The 24,521-nt window shown below is 36.0% G+C and overlaps 2 protein-coding genes across 6 annotated transcripts in view; both read left to right on the forward strand.

Moving 5' to 3' along the window:
• Positions 1–20,289, forward strand: part of src (v-src avian sarcoma (Schmidt-Ruppin A-2) viral oncogene homolog) — a 54,586-nt gene extending 34,297 nt beyond the window's left edge. The window contains exons 3-14 of one of the 4 annotated variants that reach the window (XM_077218878.1): positions 571–670; positions 2,596–2,613; positions 5,771–5,869; positions 7,533–7,559; positions 8,457–8,560; positions 12,303–12,452; positions 13,399–13,554; positions 13,709–13,888; positions 14,059–14,135; positions 15,182–15,335; positions 15,525–15,656; positions 17,485–20,289. In XM_077218878.1, coding sequence (XP_077074993.1) covers positions 571–670; positions 2,596–2,613; positions 5,771–5,869; positions 7,533–7,559; positions 8,457–8,560; positions 12,303–12,452; positions 13,399–13,554; positions 13,709–13,888; positions 14,059–14,135; positions 15,182–15,335; positions 15,525–15,656; positions 17,485–17,693 — 1,406 coding nt within the window. In that variant the 3' untranslated portion in view covers positions 17,694–20,289. The remainder of the gene's footprint in view (positions 1–570; positions 671–2,595; positions 2,614–5,770; positions 5,870–7,532; positions 7,560–8,456; positions 8,561–12,302; positions 12,453–13,398; positions 13,555–13,708; positions 13,889–14,058; positions 14,136–15,181; positions 15,336–15,524; positions 15,657–17,484) is intronic. The other 3 variants (XM_077218880.1, XM_077218879.1, XM_077218881.1) reach the window with 3 other exon arrangements.
• A 1,699-nt stretch (positions 20,290–21,988) lies between these two features.
• The window catches only part of mical1 (microtubule associated monooxygenase, calponin and LIM domain containing 1), a 34,915-nt gene continuing 32,382 nt past the window's right edge, over positions 21,989–24,521 (forward strand). The window contains exon 1 of one of the 2 annotated variants that reach the window (XM_077218858.1): positions 21,989–22,103. The gene's annotated coding sequence lies outside the window, so the exon portion shown is untranslated. The remainder of the gene's footprint in view (positions 22,104–24,521) is intronic. The other variant, XM_077218859.1, reaches the window with a different exon arrangement.

Here is a 24,521-nt window from a genome sequence, read left to right on the forward strand (position 1 = left end):
AATAGTGGTATTGCAGTTGCACGGATTGCAATGGACGCAGACGAAATGATAATACAAGCTTTTGCTTTCCGCACCATATTTAGAGATCAGCAAAACATTGGGTTGAGCCTTCGTCCTCCATTGAAAAGAGTCATGTGATCACGTTTGCCGTCATTCGCAAACATGGCTTTTTCAGAAGTACGACTCGCATTGACGGTATCCGATCTGTCCGCTTACAAATGCACAATGCATGATTCATATCCGATTTTTTTCCACATATGCATGAGACCTGAAACCTATCCGATAATACTGGAATCCATGTACTTTTTTATTGCTTACACATTGGTGGGTCATATCCCAAAAAATTGGATTTAGGTCACTTAAATGTATCATTAGTCACCACAGTCTTTATGCTGATAGTCAAAAGTCTGACTCTGCAAGTCTAGACTATTTTTGGATGCCCATTTCCATTGGCAACACAACATTGCATTATTTACTTATGTTAATGAAATTTCTCTGCTGAAGTATTTTTTTTTTTAATTGAATGCATCAAGATAACCGTCTATGTTTGTCTCTTGTATTTTTCCATAGGCGGCGTGACCACGTTTGTGGCTTTGTATGACTACGAGTCACGAACCGCCTCCGATTTGTCATTCAGGAAAGGAGAACGACTCCAGATTGTCAATAACACGTAAGAGGGAAACGCACAAACATACTCGCGCAAAAATAACAGGGCTCCCGGGGGCGATAGACACACCCACTGGGGCAGACACACACACACACACACACACACACACGCGCGCGCACACACACATGTCTCTCATCTGTCTGGGCTCTGGCTGTTCTGGCTGCTGACCCCCCCCCCCCCCAGCACATGTACCCCCCCCCCCCCCCCCCCCCCCCCCCCGTCCTCTTCCTCTTCGGTAACCATAGGAACTGGCTCCCTCTGAAGGCGCTGTATTTGTGGCAGATGACGGCTTTTTGTTCTCTGGATTCCTTTTTTGGTCTTCCTGTGCACAATAAAAGCTCAGCTGCACGTCTTTACCTCCACTTCCCCTCCCGGACCAAAGGGAGCATTTTCCTTCCTTTCTACACCTGCGGTTCAGTTCCTTATTTCAGTGTACAGCGCTACGGTTAAGAGAAGAAAGAAGAAGAAAAAACACTCTCAGTAACATCCTCTGGTTTCAGCACAAAGCAAACCTGGTGATTTTCTTTTTATGTCAGGCCGAGCACAGTGTAGTATATGGGTGAATCCTTGAAAACAGGCCTTGTCCGGGCCATATTTAAACCCCAAATCAATAAAAGAGATTTTTTTTTTTTTTTTTTTTACTGAAAGAAAATGAAGCATGTGTCTATTTTCATTTTGCATGCTATTTTCATTAAAATTAAGCAATTTTCCTTCCCAAATTGTCATCTTTATAAGGAAAACAAGTTGTACTGCCTGTTATTTAATCAACTTAGAATGAAATAATGGGGTTTACAAAACAAAGATTTTGAAGTAAAAGTGCTGGACCTTTTATAGTGTATATAATATATATAAAAAATATGTGTGTGTATATATATATATATATATATATATATATATATATATATATATATATATATACACTTTTTTTCATATTTTTTTCATGATATTAAATTGAAAGAATGACCAATGTTTTTATAAATTGCATAATAAGACTCACAGATTTTCTCTTTGAATAATTCTGATAAATCATTCACTGAATTAATCTAATGTAAATTAGCATATGATTCACTTAATGAACTGGGGTTATCACTTTCAGTCATATCAGACTCGATGATACATTTTATGTGTTCTTAAGGTTTTTGAAACGTAAATCAGCATCATGTAGTTTTGACAATCGTTTGTAAACATTAAGGGTTCACACTTGTCAGGTTTGGTTCGATTAAAACGATTGCTCTGTTAGTGTGAACGCTGCCATCAGAACCCTGGTGCGCCAAAAGAACCGAAAAGATGGGTCTCGGTCCGCTTCCAAATTAACTCTGGGTGCGGTTCAACTAAAATATGAACACAACACGGACCAAAAACAACTAAACAAACCAAAAACGGGACATGATGTCACAAGACCCTAAAAACGACAGAATGCTCAAGCATACTTGTTTTTTCTCATCACAAATTGTCATAAAAGCCCAGCCAATTTTTTTTTTTTTATCCCTAGGTTCAGTGTTAAAACTGACTCCCCAATTATGGGGATTTTGAACAGAAACCTAGGCACGAGGTGAGATTCACCCTTTAAACCGTAACCAATCCCCACCGGTGTCCATAACCCAACCCAGAAGCCACTGACAATAGAGTAATCTAAGCTTTTTAACCAAATCTCTAAACTGCTCCGGCTTATGCTGGGACCTTCAGAGTCATGTGTCAGTACACATTTTGAGATAATCAAATGCACATTACAGTAATTGTTTTGCATAGTTGTAGTACTTCAGAGACAAGTTGGATAAAAGCTTTGTTTTCAGTGCGTCACTGCTGCGATTTGACCTTCAATCAATTTTTGAGGCTTTGTTTGTAGCTTCTGCTGTTTGCTTTTAATGTCCAAACACTTCACGTCTCCTCTGTGTTTTTCCTCTACACGCTCTCGATCGTTTATGTAGGAGAAAGTTGAACCCCAGGTTGGTAAAGTTGCTCTTGCTTTCAGCTTTCAATGTCCATTTCCTATGCGTGTGTTTGTGTATGTGTCATTTCACCATTTGCTTTTCCACCTGAGATTTGTCCTGACTTTCTAGAGATTGTGGAAGTGGTCCATAAATAGTGTCACATCTCCTCATAACTGGCTCACTCACAACCATTTTACATTTGTCCTTCACATTGACTTTGTGGTTGGTCCTTTAATGTATTGTTGATTTTTCCTTTACATTTGTTTAGGCTGCATGCCAATTTTCATGTTATCTGCATTGCTAGATTAGGTGAATTCATCCCAAATCATTGAACGATGAAAATAATATGTCAAATATAAAATTTTCTATCCTGTGTTGACGCATTTCCTGTTTAAACAGGAAGTTGTCACGGGAACATCTACATTAACCTTTTTTTTTAAATAGTCAAATATAAACTAAATATAAAGTCGAGCAGACTAAAACCTACTAAATTCAGATTTTTGTTTCATGGGGTCATTAAATGAATGAACCTAAAAGCAATAATGTTAAAGTGACAATGTGTAGTTTTTTAGGTATTTTATTATCTAAAATCAATATTTTGATTCATAAATATGTCCTCAATGGTGTACAAATACCTCTGCCAATTATCTGACTTATCCCCGTAAACGAATAATTTATTATCTTTATATACATGTGACGGGTAGGTCCACGGAGGCTTCCGTGTCGTTCCACCATCTTGAAAAACTATAACAGCAGAGAGGGTCCAAAAGTACTAAGCCAACGCGTTTCCATTACGCGTTTTCGTTCAGAGCCAGCGTCACGTGACTGAAAGCAGCAGAAACGGAGGAGCAGAGCAGTGAGAGGCGCTTGTCACGGCGCCGGCAAGTCAGTCAGTAATTCATACAGTAAAAATTCGTTTGTTCTTTGTGTCAAGTTCTAGTTGGTTTGAAATAATAAACCTGTTCACCTGTAGGAAAACTCGACAAAGTGCTGTTAGATGACATCCTGTCATAGCTTTTTGGTATATACTGTACCAGCTACCGTAGATGCAACACGCATTTGAGAAAGCGAGGCGCTGGAGAGCACAATTCGTTGGAATGCAAATTACAATTTCATCGTTAGATGGGAGAAATTCCTACACAATGTCCCTTTAAGATAACATTAGCATTTAGTTAAATTAAGAGTACAAATATAGCCTAATGGCTACGTTTTCAGTTTAGCTAACTTGTTAGTTTTGATTATCATTCCAGAGATCATTTTATTGGACAGAAATCTGTATACGGCCCACAAATTAAAAGACTAAATGTGCATAGTGTGACTAAATGCGTATGTGTTTTAAAAGTTGTTTTTAGTGCATATATGCTTTGCTAAGTGTACGTTAACACACAAATGGCCTCAAAGCTAAAAGACCAGACTTTGTCACAGTTTGATTTCATGTGGTCATTTAATAAATATCATAAAAAACAATAATGTTAAGATAGCTAAATTAACATAGCCAATAGCCTTTATTTTAACTAACTTAATGAATCTTTTTCTCATTCCATGGATGATTTAATTGGACAATCATTTGTAAGTGGCACTGGGAATTGAAAGACTTAATCTATGCTGTAAGTTATTTTTCTTGCATATATGCTCCTCTAAGAGTACGCTAGCATAGAAATGGCCTCAAAGCTAACAGACTTGGACTAAAATGCACTAAAATTGTCATTTTTATTTCATGTGGTCATTAAATTAATATAATTAAAAACAATGGTGTTAAGTTAGCAGTAGCATTTAGATAAATTAAAAGTAAAAATCTAAACTAAAGGATATTGGCTATGTTTGACTAACTTGCTAGTTCTAATTCTCACTCCATAAATGATTTTATTTGTCATTTTAATAGGAAGCCACGCAAAAGTGAAAGATTTCTGCATGGAGATTTCAAATTTGTTTGTATTTCTACACTATTGAGAACATTCAATGGATTTTTTTTTGCATGCGAAATTTCGCCAATGTGATCGGACTTTAAGAATTGGGATGCAGCTTTAGCGTTAGCCATCAGAGTTTTCTACTTAAATTTTTGTCTCAAACATACAGTACCCTCATCCAGTTTATTCTTCTCATAAACCCTGCTTATCAGAATCACTGTTTTATGCCCTTTTGTAGATCTGAATTTTGAATGGTACCCTGCGTATGAATAATATATTTGCATTGTATGAATAAGAAGATTTGCCCATCGGTGTATACATGTCATTGTTTTCACTGGTGCGGTTATGTTTTAATTATGTTTAACGACAGCAAGCAGTAGCTGAGAGACCTGGAGAGGTTTTGTTTCGGGTCAGCATGTCTTGGCGATGGATAAAGTCTTATTACTTTAGCTTAGGGAGTGAGTCACAGTCTAACACCCCGCTGCTCACACTAAAACACACCATCTATTATTAAAAACCCATCAAGACTCTTAGACAACCCAGACGTATGACTCATTTTTTTTATATAAATCTACCAGTTTTGTAGTAAATAATTCACCCAAAAATGAAAAAAGTCAGTCATTCCAGTCCCATAGGATTTTCTTTCTTTATAGGAATCAAAAGGAGATGTTTTCACGAATGTTTGCGCTGCTCTTTTACGCATGATGAAAGCATATTGGGCCAATATATGCCCCAAAAAGACAAAAATAATACATAATAATGTAAATATCTGTCACGTCTCAAAGCTATTATATGGCTTCAGAAAACTGATTTGTAAGAAAATGAATACAATTATTCAGCAAGAATGGATTAAAATGAATATAAAAAATGACAGTAAAGATATTTATAATGAAAGTTGTTGAAAACCCTGCATGACTTAGTAAGAATACAATAAGTTTTTTTTTTTGTTGAGTAATTCATAAGGGTTTGGAACAACTTGAGTGTGAGTAAATGATGACTGTTTATATTTGGGTGAACTATCCCTTTGAATGGGCGTTTCATGTATGTATAATTTGGCGCAGGTAGTTAACGTCTTTAGAAGAGCTTCGTCTGCATTCTAATACCTCGTTTCAGGGATGATAAAGCAGGAATAATACCACAGATGTAATCTCAGGGTGTGTGTTTTGGTCGGGTAAGAAAATCATGAATGTGTCACCAGATATGCACCAAATATGTGAGTCAAACTGCAGGTGTATTATGCATGTGTGTTTTTTCTGCTGTCTTAGGGAGGGTGACTGGTGGCTGGCTCGTTCGCTGACGACAGGAGAGAGTGGATACATTCCCAGCAATTATGTGGCACCGTCTGATTCCATCCAGGCTGAAGAGTAAATCCTCTTCCTCCTCCTCTTTCTCTTCTTTTCTTTCCTGTTCTCCTCCCCGTGCCTCCTCTGTTTTTTCCCCCTCGATGTGATGTCAGAAATGATTCTGGTTCTTGATTATATTACTAAACAAAACAATAGTTGGACAAATTTCGGTTTATAATCAATTTATATAGGGCTTTATTCAATACAGATGGTTTCAAAGCTGCTTCACAGTAATGAATAGGAAAATAACAGAATCAGTTGCACGGACTAGTCGACTTTAATGCTCTGCCATGACGTTTTAAGCTTGATGTCAACTAGTCGCTGATCATGGCCTATAGAGGGCGCAACTGGAAAATAAATATTTGAATTCCACTTTTACAGTCTGTTTTCAACAGTTAAAATGGCAAATATACTCAGAGAGCGCTCCACAAGATATGTTTGATTATACCATCTGGATGCTCAAAATTGATCGGGTGAATGCACTTTTTAAACAGCTTATTGTAGATGTAAGTAAAACTAATGCACTGCTGCATTGTAAAGCGCACACACACACACATACAGACAGTAGCTCGCAGATTCAGTTGCGCAGAAATGTATTGTCAACACTGTTCTGTGATTTATCAATAAAATAAGCATATATCTAGACGCTGCTAGGTAGTATTAATTCACACACAGTCACTCTCTCACTAATGCATTCATATAAATGTAATCTTTACTGTGCTACTTTATCTGTATCTGATTTAGAATGAGCAGAAATCTGTGACAATATAACGACCCAAAGTCAAAAGAACTGATAAAAATAAGCTGTTATGTTGGAGCACTGTGTCAAATGCCATAGCTGTGCACAAGGAAACCCGCGTTCAAGTCTCTGCTCGAGATTCAGCCTTATTGGTTCATTATTGAAATCATCAGCGACTAGTCAATGTCGACTCGACTTTAATCACATAAATGTTGACTTAAAAAAAATCTGAAGTCATTCAATTAGTCAGTTTTAGTCAGTTGAATGTTGATTCAATTCAGTTCAATAACAGTGTCAATATAGCAGAATTCAGTTTTAAAGCAGCTCTACATGTGAGTGAATCGCATGTTAACTTTCGAATCTCCCCGACTGATTCAGTGATTGATCTATGAGTCCTTGATCTGATTCATTAAAAAAAAAAGGAGCTCATGAGAGTAATTTGTTCCTCGTTGGAAATAATCTGACTCAACAGAACGATTTGTTTATGAATCATCACTTAGCAAACACTGTGAGTATTTTAGTACAGAAATATTTCAGTTCCAGTTTTTTTGTAACTTGAAGCCCAACCTTTTTGATGTTACCAACAAACTGATTCACACTCGCCCCTCTCTCTCCTTCCGGTCTGACCTTTTGAGTCCTTCATTTTTCCCTTCATGGTTACTCTCTTGTCCTCCATCGTTATGAGTCTCTCCACCATCTCATCAGTTAGAAAGAAAAAACCTCATGCACAAAAGACCTTTTCCCTCTTGAATGAGTAGAAGTCGTCAACATGTGCCCCGTGCAGCTCATCTATTGTCTGTCCTGTTCATATGTAACTCATAATATTTCCTGAGACACACACACACGCGTGCGCTGTTGCTCCGTCGACTGGCGCATTAAACAAATACACACAGGCACTCCTTTAAAAACCTATAATGACTCATTTTTCCACCCTTGCCTTGCCAGTCATCTCAGATTGACTCTGGAGAAAAGGTAAGACTGAGAGAGAGCCTCCCATGAGCGGCGAACAACAAACCTAGCTGATTTATACACACTAAATATCACTGGGTCAGTCATGAATCCCTAAGACCATTGTTTTATTGTTGCTGGAACCATGGGAATATTACAACCTGAATCAATGTTCAATATTTCATGCAGTACAATTCAGATGAGAACTGATATAATTTTAGGCCCAAAACGTGATTTCAGAACAGTGTCGGCATGATTAAGCGTACACTACCATTCAAAAGTTTAGGGTGTGTGTAAGTGTTTTTTTTTTTTTTTTTTTGTAAAGAAATTAATACTATTATTCAGCAAGGATGCATTTAATTGAACAAAAGTGACAGTAAAGACATTTATAATGTTAGAAATGATTTCTATTTCAAATACATGCAGATTTTTTTACTTTCTATTCATCTAAGTATACTGAAATGTATGACTGTTTTCCACAAAAATATGAAGCAGGACAGCTGTTTTCAACAAATATTTCTTGAGTAGTAAATCATCATATTAGAATGATTTCTGAAGGATCATGCTGAAAATTCAGCTTTGCATCACATGAATAAATTACATTGTAAAATGTATTCAAATAGAAAACAGCTATTTGAAATCGTAATAATATTTCACAATATTACTGTTTTTACTATACAAATAAATGCAGCCTTGGTGAGCATAAGATACTTTTTTCAAAAACATTTAAAAGATTCCAAACTTTTGAATGGTAGTAGTGTACATAAATGCACAATAGAATCGCATTTCTGTCTGCATACTAGCATAAATAATATCATCATATATTTCTGGCCAGCTGCATGTCTCTGATATAATGCTACATGTGATTACTCCCTCTAAATACCCTCTCCCTTTTTTCCATTTCTCCGTCTCTCTGTCCAGATGGTACTTTGGAAAAATCACACGCAGGGACTCGGAGCGACTCCTCTTGAGTCTGGAGAACAGGAGAGGAACTTTCCTGGTCAGAGAGAGTGAGACAACCAAAGGTGATTACTACAAACGCAAATTATTTTTTTTATTTTTTTATTTTTGTTATTTTATAATTTGAATTTGTTTTTATATTATTAATTATATTAATTTATTATTAAAAATAAAATACATTTATTGTTACTCATTGTTACCGTAGAAAATAATATTATTAATAAGTTATTTAGAACTTATGTATTTTGTTTATTAATAACATAAATGTATCATTTTACTATAAATAAATAAAAATAACAATATATTTAATTTAAACATTTTGGTTTACTTAAATTGTCAATTTTAATTGTTTACAGTTGAATGTATTTTAGAATATATACTTCTTTCTTTTTTTACCATACGTCTGGTCACACTGTATTGATTCATTGGTCAAACTGTAAGGATAAATGGAAAATTGTGTCAGAATGAAATCAAGGGAATCACAAGGTCATGAGTTCGAGATCTCAGGGCCAGGGAATGGAGGAACTAATAAAAAAGTAGTTGTTTTTTATGCCCGGTTCAGACTACACGATTTAAGCACGATTTTGGCACGATCCGTTTGAGGAATGGTGTCATGGGGATTCGTAAACGACAATGTGTGTCGGGATGCAAGAATCGATCGTTTTATCTCGTAAATTAGTGTTTCATAGTTGACGACAACCAACGGCGCGTCTGCGATGCTTCACGACAGAAAGACTGGCATGTTTCACTTTTTCCCGATCTTCCACGACGGGTTCCGTCACATTTGTGACATTGACCAATAGGAGCACTGCAGCTCTTCCATACATGGCTTTCAAACATACCTTAATGAAAGGTATAGGTATAATATTGTTGTAGTGGAGGAAAGATTTGTGGAGCGTATGGACCGTATTTCCATACGGTCCTCTTTGTGCAATCTAGGAATATGTCCAATGTCAGGTTTTTTTTCTTTTGCACTGGATGCCTTGTCATCAGAAAATCCCCCAAAACACACAGCTTCGGTAGCCATTGTTTACGCTCACAACATCTGTCCGTCGATAGTTCCGCGTTCTCGATGACATCACACACGTCATAGACGGCTAGGGTGACCAGAAGTCCCGAAATCTAAACTGTTGGTAAAGGTGTAGGTGTAATATTGTTGTAGTGGAGGAAAGATTCGTGGAGCTATGGCAGTACTCCAGTCTTTATGATGTTTCCTCACGGGACTACAATGACAATGTGAAAAACGATAGTGCAGGCTCATCAGCAACCCGGTGAGTAGGCTAAATTTATTTTTACTACTGGCTAAAAATAAAAAACAATACTTTACCTCAAGTTCTCTTTTGGGGATTCCATACGGTCCTCTTTGTGCAATCTAGGAATATGTCCACTGTCAAGTTTTCTTTCTTTTGGGGGATTTTCTGATGACAAGGCATCCAGTGCAAAACACACAGCTTCGGTAGCCATTGTTTACGCTCACAACATCTGTCCATCGATAGTTCCGCCTTCTCGGTGACATCACACACGTCATAGACGGCTAGGGTGACCAGAAGTCCCGAAATCTAAACTGTTGTCCCGAATCCGGCCTCGATTGTCCCGAAAATTATACTAAAGCAAAATCTTGTAGTTATTGTCTGATAAAACATTAAAAACTGTCCGTGGAGGTTGAGTCGTGAAGAGAGCGCAAGTTGCAGCAGCCAAGAGCTCAGTGAATGATGTGTCGTCAAGGAGTGATTGATTTGTCGCGGCACTATGTGCCAAAAATACTTTGGCAATGAACAATGACTATATATTAGACTACAACCCCCCTCCCCCCGTCCCGAATTGCAGCCAATCTCATCTGGTCACCCTATAGACGGCAAGTGATAATTTGTCGGGAAGCAACGTGTGTCGATGACACAATGAGAATTTAGGAGTCAAAATCGCATACCCGGCATTAATAAAAGCATCTCGCAAACAACTAACAGTGAAATGTCCCAGTGCTGTTTGAACGCCACTCAGCCAATCACATTCAGAGACTGGAGCTAACTATCTATTCAGTATTTGGTAGTGCAGATCAGAACAACGTTGCTTGTTCAGTTGAATTGCCCTTTTCTGGTGTCAGTTTGTCAGACGCAGTCATGCTCGTATTCCTCATCTCCTCCCTCTGCCAACCATCTTTTCTCTCTCTCGAAACATTGTAAAGATCTACGCTCCGTATATGGCCTCTTACCTTCACTTCTACACAAACAATGTTCATTTGAGATGATAGAGTGCTTGTGTGTGCATGTTTGAGCCTGATGAAGAAGGGAATGTGAAGGTCAGAGAAGTGCTTGCAGGGATGAAGAGCAAGAAGTAGGTCAACCCATAGCTGTGCCTATAACCGTGAGCCATATATCTCACAGCTCACAGCGTCAGCGAGGGGCACAGAGAGACCGAGATTACCCAGAGAGAGAGAAAACAAGTACGAGAGAGGCTGAAGGATGAGTCAAACCCCAAAGAGAGACCGCTGAGGGAACGAGGGAGCAAGTGACAGAGAGAGTGAATGAATAAATAAGCCATGTGTGCAATGATGACAGCGCCCCCTACAGATCATTTTACACACAAAAAAAACAGTTCACCCAAAAATCAAAATTCTGTCATCATATCCTCACCCTCAATTTGTTCCAAACCTGTACAAGTTTCTGTCTTCTGTTGAGCACGAAAGAAGATATTGTTAAGAATATGGGTAACCAACCAGTTGATGGACCCCATTGACTTCCATAGTAGTTTTTTGGTAGCACTTTAGTTTAGGGTCGTGACTTTTATGTTGTTATTAATATTTTAAGATGAACACTTACTGGACTGAACCATGTTAGGGTGACTTGATTATCCATAATTCCTTTTTTAGAAACAAATCATGTTAAAATGTATCAAATATAATATTGGGAGATATAGAGTGACAGCTGATATTTATATACATTTTATGTAAGATCTCATTTATTTACATTACAAGCTATAAGAAATTCAGTTTGGTCCTCTGAATAAAACTGAGATGTTTTTTTTATCCATATTCTCACTATGTTATACTATACGAGCAAAAAAAAACCTATGTATTATAAATGATACTAAACAAACAAACAAATTGCATTATTTTTAAATTTTGTCTAAAAGTTCATTAAAAATATTTAAAAACAAAATAGATTTTTCTGAATATTATTACATATTTCAGACATTGCATAGACTGTAAAAAATATATATAATTAGTAAGTCATGGCAACTTGTGTTTTTACGATGTTTAACTTATTTTGAGTTAAAGTAATTTCAACTTTTTTATATAAATACTAGATTCAACCCAATTTCAAGTCAGTTTAATATAATAGAAATTTAAGGCAGCAACTGAATTTAAGTTGAAACGGGTGGAATTTTTTTAATATTTTTTTTTAAATGTATATACAGGGTTGCAATAATGGAAAATGGGACATTAACTTTTTGCAACAAAATTATGTATTTACCACACGGGGAAACTCTTCATGCTATTTCACACTCCAGTAACTGGAACTTAAAAGAAGTCTTAAAGGTACAGTCACAAAAAAAACAGTCTGTTTAACAGGATTAAAAAATGGATTAAAACATCTGCCAAGTGTAAAACTAATTTACAGTTGTTTTTGATGCTAGAAACTAAAAAACTAAAGTCGACTTTAAGTAAAGAAAGTAGACTTCAGAGATAAATAAAATGCTAAAAAGTGTAGAATCTGCACAGTTTAGAATCTGAAACATTGGTGAAAGATCTCCATGTCATCGAGAGCACTTCAGGCTTCATCCATCCAATCTATTCTTTGTGTTTTTTAGGTGCCTACTGTCTTTCCGTCCTGGATTACGACAATGTCAAGGGTCTAAATGTCAAACATTACAAGATCAGGAAGCTGGACAGCGGGGGATTTTACATCACATCACGCACTCAGTTCAGTACTTTACAGCAGCTGGTCAACCACTACCGCCGTAAGTCTCTTTCTCATAGACACCTGCTTGTTTCTGAATGTCTGTGAAGGGAAGTGATACAGACTCTTATTTCTGGAAGTGGGAACTCAGGTTGTTGCGAAATAAGGATTAGTTAAAACCTATAAATAGAGAAATGGCATAAAGCAATTACATAATGAATTATCCTTCACTTCTAATTATTGTGATTAAAGCAGTAAGCCATGAGAGACCCTGAACTGCTCGACAGGTGTTAAAACCCTAAAAGGAGTGTTAAAATGGGCCTAAAATTAAATAATAAATATAAAATTAATTTAGTTAATCTTCATAAGTTATATAAGTGTTATTTATTTTATTTTGATGATTATTATTAAAAATAAAACAAATGTGTTATTGTTATTATCAGCAATAATCCTAATAATAATAATGTATGTTTTTATTTTAAGCGATTGAAAATAATAATAATAATAAATGTATTTGTTTTTTTTATTAATATTAATATTAATGACATTTATTATTAATGTGAATATTAATATTTTAGTGATTATTTTATATTATAATTATTATTATAGAGTTAATAGTTAATATATATATATATATATATATATATATATATATAATATTATATACTATAAGTATTACTGAAAATATTAATTATACTTTTATTTCTATATTTATTTTTGCATTAGAAAATAATAAATATGGTTGTATATTATTAATAAATATTATTTATATAATTATTGTAATTATTTTATTATTACTATAGAAAACAGTATAATATAATGATTATGGTGTATGTGTGTGTATATATATATAACATTCTAAAGTTATTTATAGGTTATATAAAATATAGTTCCCAATCAGCTACTTACGGAATCAGAACAAACCAGAACTAGCAATTTTCTAAAAACAGATTTGAAAATATCGTGAGAGACATTAACACACTTCCTCCTGTCGGCGTGTGTCACAGAGCACGCAGATGGCCTGTGTCACTGTCTGACTGACGTGTGTCCAGTGCTGAAGCCTCAGACTCAGGGTCTGGCACGGGACGCCTGGGAGATCCCACGTGACTCTCTGAGACTGGACGTCAAACTGGGCCAGGGCTGTTTCGGAGAGGTCTGGATGGGTAAGGCTTCTTCTTTCAACTTCCTTCCATCAAAAATGAAGCTTTGTGAGTTAAATAAGTAGTTCATCGGCGTATAACACCAGAGGGCTTGTGTAATGATGCATCCACAAAACGGACAAAGCTTGTTTCATGATGTCCTTTTTCCCCTCATCAGGCACTTGGAATGGCACGACACGCGTGGCCATCAAGACTCTGAAGCCTGGCACTATGTCTCCTGAGGCCTTCCTGCAGGAAGCGCAGGTGATGAAGAAACTCCGCCACGAGAAGCTGGTGCAGCTTTACGCTGTCGTCTCCGAGGAGCCCATTTACATCGTCACTGAGTACATGGGACAAGGTCAGTGCGGACATTCAGTGAACTATATTGGGATAAAGAAGCCTAAGAAATAAGAACTGACATAAGGACGTGTAAATGGAGCATCAAATCTGGATATTAGCAGCTTTCTCGTGAGGTCTCTCAATAAAAGTGTGAATGAAGATGTCAGGGTGTGATTTCTGCTTTCACAGGAAGCCTGTTAGATTTCCTGAAGGGTGACATGGGGAAAATGCTGCGGTTACCTCAGCTTGTGGATATGGCCTCTCAGGTACTTTTACACTGGCGTTATCATGATATCTATGATATCATGAAATCAAAAACAAAAACTGCTTTGATACTAAAAATATTGTATTAGAAAAAATTCACTATGGATCACAAGTTTGGGGTGGGTACGATTTTTTTAAATGTTTTTTAAAGAAGTCTCTTCTCACGAAGGCTGCATTTATTTGATCAAAAATACAGTAAAAACAGTAAAATTGTGAAATATTATTACATTTTAAAATTTTAAAATTTTAAAATTTTATTTCTGTGATGCAAAGCTGATTTTTAAGCATCATTACTCCAGTCTTCAGTGTCACATGATCCTTCAGAAATCATTCTGATATGCTGATTTGCTGTTCAAGAAACATTTCTGATTATTATCAATGTTGAAAAGAGTTGTGCTGCTTAATATTTTTGAGGAAACTATGATATATATATTTTTTTTTAAGATTAATTGATGAACAGAAAATTCAAAGGAACAATATCATTTAATGCACAAAAGTATTTATTAGTTTTAAAAAACATACTAATTTAATATATATTAAAAATCTAATAGAATTAAATTATATTGGAGCTGTAGTTAAACTCAAACACATTTTCATGATTGCAAAACTAACTAAAATAGAAACAGTAATAGCAACAAATTCATTTTAATTTTGATGCAGTATTTATTGTAAAGGTTTTCAATCTTACAACCTGCGTTAATTAAACATGAAAAAACACTAGCAATAACACTGGTGGTCCTGAAATTTGTAATAAAAGTAAATTTGTAAAAACAAAAAATAAGTAAATTAATAAAACCGCCATGGAACAAAAACTAAACTGAAAGGATTGAAAACTATATAACCCTGCATTGAAGGACGAACCATATTTAGAGATCTGAATATCGTAAAGAGCATCTCACTGAAAAAAACACCATTGTTGTGCAGTTTTTGCATGGGCAAGTGCCATTGTCATTGTCTTCATATTGTATATAAATCTATTTATATTCTGTGGATACTCTGGAGGGCGGCACTGAGCCCGGCAGTGTTATAATATATGTGTTGTCCTCAGATCGCCTCTGGAATGGCGTACGTGGAAAGAATGAACTATGTGCACAGGGACCTCAGGGCTGCCAACATCCTGGTGGGTGATAACCTGGTGTGTAAAGTCGCTGACTTCGGCCTCGCTCGACTCATAGAGGACAACGAATACACTGCCAGACAGGGTGAGGAGGAACACAACAACTCTTTTTGCTGCATATGGTCATTTTCCATTTTCTTCACGTCTTTTCCTGAGGCTATAACGTCATTGTCTCATTTTCAAGAGTTAAGACTGTTGCCTTTTGTACAGTTCGACCTTAATTGAATGGGTTTAATCATGGTGACAGGCCTCTCTTAAATCATTATTACAACAGGAGCAAAGTTTCCCATCAAGTGGACTGCGCCAGAGGCGGCTCTGTACGGGCGCTTCACCATTAAATCTGACGTGTGGTCGTTTGGTGTCTTACTCACGGAGCTGACGACCAAAGGCAGGGTGCCTTATCCAGGTACTACCGCTCTCCATGTTTCCAGTCATTCCGGTATTACTCAAAGAGAGTCACTGGTTCACTAGATTCAAATGTACCTTTTTTTTTACTTCTAAATTACTTATAGATTATATATTTTTTCAAAATGGAATAAATGTTTTAAAGTATTGAGTCCGATGCAGGGTTTCATCATCTACAAAAAAAGTAGAATAATTAATTAGATAGATAGATAGATAGATAGATACAGGTCCTTCTCAAAAAAATTAGCATATTGTGATAAAGTTCATTATTTTCCATAATGTAATGATAAAAATTAAACTTTCATATATTTTAGATTCATTGCACACCAACTGCAATATTTCAGGTCTTTTATTGTTTTAATACTGATGATTTTGTCATACAGCTCATGAAAACCCAAAATTCCTATCTCAAAAAATTAGCATATCATGAAAAGGGTCTCTAAACGAGCTATAAACCTAATCATCTGAATCAACTAATTAACTCTAAACACCTGCAAAAGATTCCTGAGGCTTTTAAAAACTCCCAGCCTGTTTCATTACTCAAAACCGCAATCATGGGTAAGACTGCCGACCTGACTGCTGTATAGAAGGCCATCACTGACACCCTCAAGCAAGGGTACGTTTATTCACATTGATGCATTGTTAGAATTCATAAAATTTTACCAGTCAACTGGCGAGTGACACCGTTTAATATACTCGTCAACGCCAATTTTTACTCGCATTTGGGGTGTTAGTTTTAGGCCCTGTGTTTTATCATTTAATTTCATAATTCATAATTATTATTAAATAATTATTATTATTATTATTTTCACTCAAAATTATTCTCATTGAGTTCAATGCAGAATTTTTGTCATTCTCTAAAAAAGATGGAATACTTTATTAGTTATTCGGCATCCAAACAAATGCAAAAATTCTAAAACTTTGATCAGGGATGTCCAATCCTGCTCCTTGAGGGCCACTGTCCAGGGCTGTGTTTCTCAGAAGCATCGTAAGCCCAAGCGGCTGTTTACACGACATAGTTTTTAATTAAAAACGTAAAACTTTTTATGCGTTTTGGCCATTTGTTTACACGACAACAGTGTTTTGAGTGCCTGGAAACGCAAAATTTGAAAACGGGTTTCAAAGTGCACGTTTTTGAGAGTGGTCTCCGTGTATACAACAAAAACACGAATCTCTGAAGACGATGACGTCATGCACATGCGTATTACATGTTCAATATATAGTGTTTCATCGCCATCTAATGGCCTGGGAGCAGAATACAGGGTTTACGTGGATTGTTTTGACAATGGTGTCCTCTGTACGTGGAAAACTCAAAGGAAAAACTTTAAGATTTAAGTATATCGAATGTCGTGTAACCAGTGGTCTCTATGATCAACTTAGGCTCACGATGCTTTTGGGAAACGCTGCGCAGCAGAGTTTAGCTCCAACCCCAATAAAACTGAACCAGCTAATTAAGCTCTTACTAGAAACTTCCAGGCAGGTTTATTGAGGCAAAGTTGGAGCTAAACGTTGTAGGACAGTGGCCTTCCAGGACCGAGTTTGGACACACATTAAATGTCATATTTCAAGAGCCAGTTTCCGTGGACATGACATCATTTCCGTTTTTTCCCCCCTGATGATGACCCAGATCCTTTGCCTGGTAAAAAAAGCCACATTCTGACACCTGACCCACATTAAATGTCATATTTCAAGAGCCAGTTTCCGTGGACATGACATCATTTCCGTTTTTTCCCCCCTGATGATGACCCAGATCCTTTGCCTGGTAAAAAAAAGCCTCATTCTGACACCTGACCCACATCCACCCTGTTTCACATCTGTCTTCTGCTCAGGTATGGTGAACCGGGAGGTGCTGGACCAGGTGGACCGTGGGTACAGGATGCCCTGTCCCGCCGAGTGCCCGGACTCCCTTCACGAGCTCATGCTGACCTGCTGGCGCAAGGAGCCCGAAGAGAGGCCGACCTTCGAGTACCTCCAGAGCTTCCTGGAAGACTACTTCACCTCCACTGAACCACAGTACCAGCCCGGCGAGAACCTCTAGAGATGCCCATTCAGCCAAGTGTGCAAGCAGTGAAAGAGATATCATTTCCCCAACCAGGAAACCAATGCGGTTTATGCCTCGGGAAAGTCTGTGGCATAACCCAAACAATATTGATCCACATGGGGTGACAACAGAGCATCCGGCTGTCTAATTCATCCTGTTTAAAGCAACTTATTGGGTTTTCAAATGGTTTTCAGCAGCGCCCTCTGTAATTATCATCGCATGTTTTCCACTGCTTTCATCGCAGATGATCTAAAAACATGAAGTCGAGATGCATCTTTTCTGGATCAGCTCACTTCTTCAGCTGTTCAGTTGTGCTGATCATTATGTCCAGCCTTTTTATTTCCGAAGCTGTGCGGATTGATCTGTTTTTCTTGACCTCGATGTACCACCGTCTTTCTCCTAAAGCTTTTAGCAGATGCTCCAGATCTGTCATTCATCCTCCTCCTCCTCCTCCCACTATCCCTCATTTCTCTCCTCTCCCATCCCCCTTTAAAACCCCCAAAGCATCAAGCTCCATCAGCTCCGGTGTTCTTCATGAACCCTGCGACCCCGTCCACAAGCTCAGATGTGTGAGATGTGATTGTCCAGTAGGAGGCGTCAGACATCTGTGATCGCAGCTGTTTTACTGCCCTCCTCTGATGAACGGACGTTCCGGTTAATGTCTTCCAATAGATATCCATGGTCTGTATCTGAACGTGGTATTTTATGCCTTTTACTGCTAGGAAATAGCTTTTTGTCCCACTTTGGTTGTTTATTTCTTTTGTATAAACCTGGATCAACTGGAATAAGAATGTGATTGGTTGAACACTAGTCACATGACAGATTGGGCGAGGGAAAAAAACGTTCGGACTGAAATAATTGAAACTAAACATTCTTCCTTTTGATATGAACTCGTACACAATTGGAGAATCGTACAGAATGTTGATTTCATTTGATACAGTTATTCTACTCTTCTAGTATTCAAACTTACTACTGATATATATATATAGCATTGTTTTTGTTTAAAGCAGAGATGACTGTATAGTCCAACTTTGTGTGCCAATACAAAGGAAAAAAAATGAATTTTGTACTGTTTTATTATGTATAAAATGTATTTTTATTAATGTCATTTTTTTTTGTATCAAAGAGAATGAGCAGGCTTTGTACCTGTAAAATTTAAAGGGATAGTTTACTGAAAAATAACCATCATGTCTTTCCAAACACAACGGAGACGTTTAGCTGAATGTTCATGCTGCTCTTTTCCATACATGATACTTTTACTTTTATTGCATGGGGAAAATGTCCGCTACACGTCTCCTTTTGCATCCTATGGCAAAAATAACCGCATAAAGGTTTGGAAAGACTCGACAATGAGTGAATTATGACATTTTATGTGAACTATTCCTTTTAACATTCATGAATAGTGTTTAAGTGATGTCTCCTCAAAGCTTTTTAAATGCTTGAATTTCAAACATTTGATCTTTTTCAGTTGTTTTTGCTTTTTTGAGACAAATTCTGACACACACATACATACAAAGTTGCCAATATGTTATATGCAAAATAGCCATTGTTATATATTGAGATGAGAAGAGGGAGCTCAATTCTGTCTTTATTACTTTACCATCATAAGATCCACAGAAAGCCATGAACCTTGACTGTGAGGTGTTACACATTAGAAACCGATCTTAGGTCAGTTACTGTGATGGTTTGAGATACCCGAATAAATATTATAATCACTGCTGAGACCATGTAGAACTAAATAGATTTTAATTGTAGGGCTGTTGTACTGATATTATGATGGTTGGATTGAGCATAAGGGTTTGGGACTGTGAATAGTGGGTAACGTCGAGTCGTTTAGAATGGCATGCGGCTGTAATGGCGGTACTTTAGCTGGTAGATGAGTGACGCCTGTCGATATACTGTAAATACTTTCATTTGGTTACTGTAAATATTCTTTTCATATTTATTCATTTATGATCAGCAGAACTTAGCTTGTTTCTCCCCTCAAGATAAACGCAAAGAACAATTGTTGTTGCAACGCAAATCTGATTTTTCTAAGATATGCAACTGAAATGTAATGCGATTGCTTTTTAATCCTTTTTAATAGAGAATCGGCCAATCACAAATCGGCAAGCCATCATGTTTTAGTTGCTGTGTATTTATTTAAAATCTCTCTCTTTTTTTTAGTGAAAGGACACTGAAGTACTGTTTATATTATTTCTTTTTAATTGTTTTACCTTGCAATAAATCTGCTGTTGATTCTGACAGGTAGTTACAAAGTTAAACTACACTGTATGCGTCGCTCTGTTAATGAGGATATTTGACAGGTTCATGGACAATGTCATGTTCTTGGTCCTGGAAAATTAATCAGATCTACAAGTTACCAGAATATTAGTGCAACCGTGTAACGCATTCAAACTATGCAGTTGTTTTCTATCTGTGTTTTAACTGCAGTTGCTCCCAATCAAATTCCAGGTACTTTCTCCCAGTGTACAATTCTGCCATGACTGGTTTTAAAGTAAGAAATTACACTGAAATGAGATTTGTACTTAAAAAATGTATGACATGGTGTTATCTTTTTTTAAAGTGCAATAAACTGTGTTTCTAAAGCTTGGATTTAAGCATGAGGGTTTTTTTTTTCTTCAGCAGCATGTTTTAAGTTTAAGCACTGATTTTGTTTAAATAGCTCTGATTATTAACTTTAGTCATTTCTTGTTAGTGTTTTACAGCTGATGCTAAAAGGAAATGCAGTGAAAATCTGCCCTCAAGCGATTGCTATGATTTTACTAAGCTGATGGTTTAAGGGAAATTGGTACAATATGGAGTGATTCTTATTAACTCAAATTAATGGATCATCTGTACAAAGAAATGAAACTGCAACGTGTGTAAGCAGCACAGATCTTTAACTGCAGGGTGAATGCATACTGTACATGCTGCTGTGGTATATATGCATTATTATTAACCTTGAATTATGCATGCTGATAATTATTATGATGATAATAAACCTTTCATGCCATATGCTTTACAAAAAAAGTATAACTATAATAGGCCTATGCAATTTCAAGTATGGCAAACACATTCATATAGAATACAAACTCTAATACTGTGGGAATAGCAATTGTGATGTTTAAAGCTAACAGCATGATCTAATCAAAGAAGCTCAGTCTCTTCATTTAATTAAATATTAAATGTTTTGCCTACTGAAATCCAGTTTCTTGTCCTTTAGCGACACCTACTGTTCTGTTAACGGAAGCTGCACTGTTTACATTCAGTTTAACCATAAAATGTAGGAGAAAATTATCGCAGTTATCTTGCTTATTTGTTGGACTTGAGTTAGATATTAGGTATAACAGGATAAAATAAATAAATCCCACATTTTTATTCACCATGAAATTATTGTGATATAGGCAACTTTTGATATTTTAAGAGCTTGGATACACTTCTCTTTTTTGAAAGAATAACTTGTTAGACTATAAATAATGCTTTGAGCAAACAGTGAAAGTAAGTGTGCTGTGCATGTGCTAGAAACCAAACCATGTGTTGCAAACACCTTCTGCAAAAGAACACCTCCTGTTTCTGGAACTCTTTATTAACAGTGCCTTGATCATTTCGAAAGTGTTTCGGGTCATACATATAGGCCTGATTTCAGAGAGTCACCAAAAAGTTGAAGATAAATAGCCTACTTTTTAAAAAAAATTGAAAAGTAAACCCAAAAGTAGTACTTTGCAATAACAACAAGTCCAAAACAAACAAATATTTTTTTCCTCAAACTGTTGACAGAAGGCGCACATGGGGAAAATACATAATTAAATTTAGCAAGTTTATAATGTACTGGGGTAGTAAATGTTTAACAATCTCTGGTTTAAACATTGAATATTAATTAGGCTACGTCATTTTGACGTAGTTAAAACCCTTCAGGCCCAGAAGCAGCGTCCAATCACACCCTAATTAATTCCCATAAAAATATTTTATTGAAAACTTAGGTAAACCGTTTTTATCGTTTTTTTTATATTAGATCATATGAAAATAAACATGCTTCCTTAACAAACATTGAACACAATAAACACGAATGCAGTAAAGGAACTTTGATTTATGAATGTAAACGACAAAATTGCATTTATAAAATAAAATTTCTTTAGATCAGTCACAGTATAAAAAAATAATTCACTAACTAACTAACACATTGACAAAAATATATTAACATGTTTACACTTCGTTGACAGTCATGTTTACGGTCTATGTCTTTCAGCCAATCAAATGGCCGAACGTCACGTTATGTAGTTAATATTCATGAGTCTTCCTTCTTCCTAGTAGTAGGCAGCATTCGTAAATTCCCGGGCGAGTCACAGCAGGTGAGTCGGAGTCAGAAAGATAAACAAGGAGGTACAATTTACAACTGGGGTTAAGGAACCAACGCTGCATTGGAAGGTACTTTGCTAATTTATTTAGTTTCACAACTTCTAAACTCTTAACAGCAAATATTGAACTTCAGCCTGTGTTTGCACTGCTTGAATGAGACGGTTGTGTTTTGACGGTTAAAAAGTCGTTATATTAACGTTAAGTTATAGTTACTGTGATGACATGGTTTCTGCGATGATGGATCTTGATCTTTACAGAAACTGTTTTCACAAACCGGAATCTTGAAAATATTATATATGTGTACAGACACCGCACATATAGCCTAGTATATAGACTATGGCAAGCCGTTTTAACTTGTATTCATTTCCAGGATATGAATTGTTGATATCAACAATTCAATTTTTGATATCAACAATTACATTTTTGATATCAGTAATTTAATTATTGATATCAACAATAGAATTCTTGATATCAACATTTGAAATCTTGATATCTGTAACATTAATTGTATTTTCACTAAGTTAGTGAAAAGTCACCATAGGCTGCAATTCAAAATTAATTGTTGATATCAACAATTGATTTCTTACTAGTAGAAATATAATTTTTGATATCAATAATTACATTGTTACTAGTTAAAATGCTAATTCCTGATATCAATAAATCAATTATCACTAGTTGAAATGTCTATTCTTGATATCAACAATTTAATTCCTTCTAGTAAAAATGTTAATCTTTGATATCTGAAAATGTATTTCTGATATCAATATTATTTCAGATATCTAAAATGGCTTTCTTACTAGTAACAATCACATTAATGATATCAGAAATTAACATTGTCACTAGTGAAAATGGAATTATTGATATCAAAAATGAACATTGTTACTAGTAGCAATTCAATTGTTGATATCAAGAATAGACATTTCAACTAGTGACAATTGAATTATTGATATCAAAAATAAAGGTTTTTACTAGTAAGAATTGTATTTCTGATATGTGAAATTGGAATTTCAACTAGTAAGAAATCAATTCTTGATATCAACAATTGATTTTGAATGGCAGCCTATGGTGACATTTCACTAGTGAAAATACAATTACAGATATCAAGAATTATAGTTTTTACTAGTTGAAATTCAGTTGCTGATATCCAGAATTATAATTTTAACTAGTGAAAATTTAATTGTGGATCTCAAGAATTATCATTGTTACTAGTGGAAATGTAATTTCTGATATCAAAAATTGCCATTGTTACTAGTAGAAATCTAATTCCTGATATCAATAACTATTATTTTAACTAGTGAAAATTGAATTGTTGATATCAAAAATGCATATCCTCAAAATGAATAAAAGTTAAAACGGCTACTGTGTAGCCTATAAGTTACCATAGACTGTTAAAAAAAAAAGTATAGGCTACCTGTAGCCGTAGGTACTGTAACGTTATGTAGCCGTCATAGGCTAACGTTATGCGTCACATTTGCTAAATTCTGTGTTTCTAAAATGTTTTCGGTCGTAGATTATTGAGCGCATGGTACAATCTTACATGTCTTAAACACAGTGTAAGTGCAACATTTCTCGCCATATCAGAATATCAGGTATCAGAATACCTTGTAAATAACACGGTATGTAATGTTAATCATCATGGTAACAATATCAACGTACCATCTGGCAAAATCACTGTACCGTTACCATGGTAACAACAGCGTTTTTGGCATCAACGAACCATAATAGTGCATCTCTTGGATATATTTTGGAGAATCATATTAATAATTACCACTGTACATGGAATTCAGTAGCACAGTAGCACTACAGCAATTTTTACTAAGTGAGGGCTCTTTCTCCTTTCTCGAAGGAAGTTTGTTGTTCTGTTTGGTGTATTTTTGTGTTGCATTAGTTTAGGCACTTTTTTATGCCTTTTGGCAGTTTTGTCTGCTTCTATTGCAAACTGAGCCTGTTTCCTGAGATAAAGCCTTTTGTTGCAGAAGATGTTGCAGAAACTTGTTGCCGGTGATGTGTGTGTAGTGTTGGGTAACTTAACTTATGATGTAGCTGAAACCGATGACTGATCACCTTGTGAGTACAGGGGGAAATTCTGTTTCCCCTCATTATTACTCAACTTACTGTACAAAATCAGCCTTTACCCAGAGACTTTAATCTTTGCCCTGGCTTATTGCTGTCTGTTAACAATGACTGTTATCAAGATTGCTTTATAGAAGTGCGTTCTTTGTGTTGTTATTATGAATATAGCTCATATCCGTGTGGGTAGTGCTCGTCCCATGTGAATTTGAAACTAAAACAGCACCTTTTATAGTCGTGAATGGATGAATGTCACAACCTGTCAAGAACATGTCCGGGTCATATTTCTCCCAACGTCAAAACAAAGTTAACGAAGGTTGATGACTGAAATTTATATCTAAAAAAGTAAACATTACTATTTTTAAAGTTTTTGTAGAAGTCTCTTCTGCTCATCAAGGCTGCATTTATATCATAAAA

Source organism: Siphateles boraxobius, unplaced genomic scaffold, assembly GCF_051911475.1.
Source record: "Siphateles boraxobius isolate OS27281-9 unplaced genomic scaffold, OSU_SipBor_1 77, whole genome shotgun sequence".
In the NCBI taxonomy this organism is placed as follows: Eukaryota; Metazoa; Chordata; class Actinopteri; order Cypriniformes; family Leuciscidae; genus Siphateles; species Siphateles boraxobius.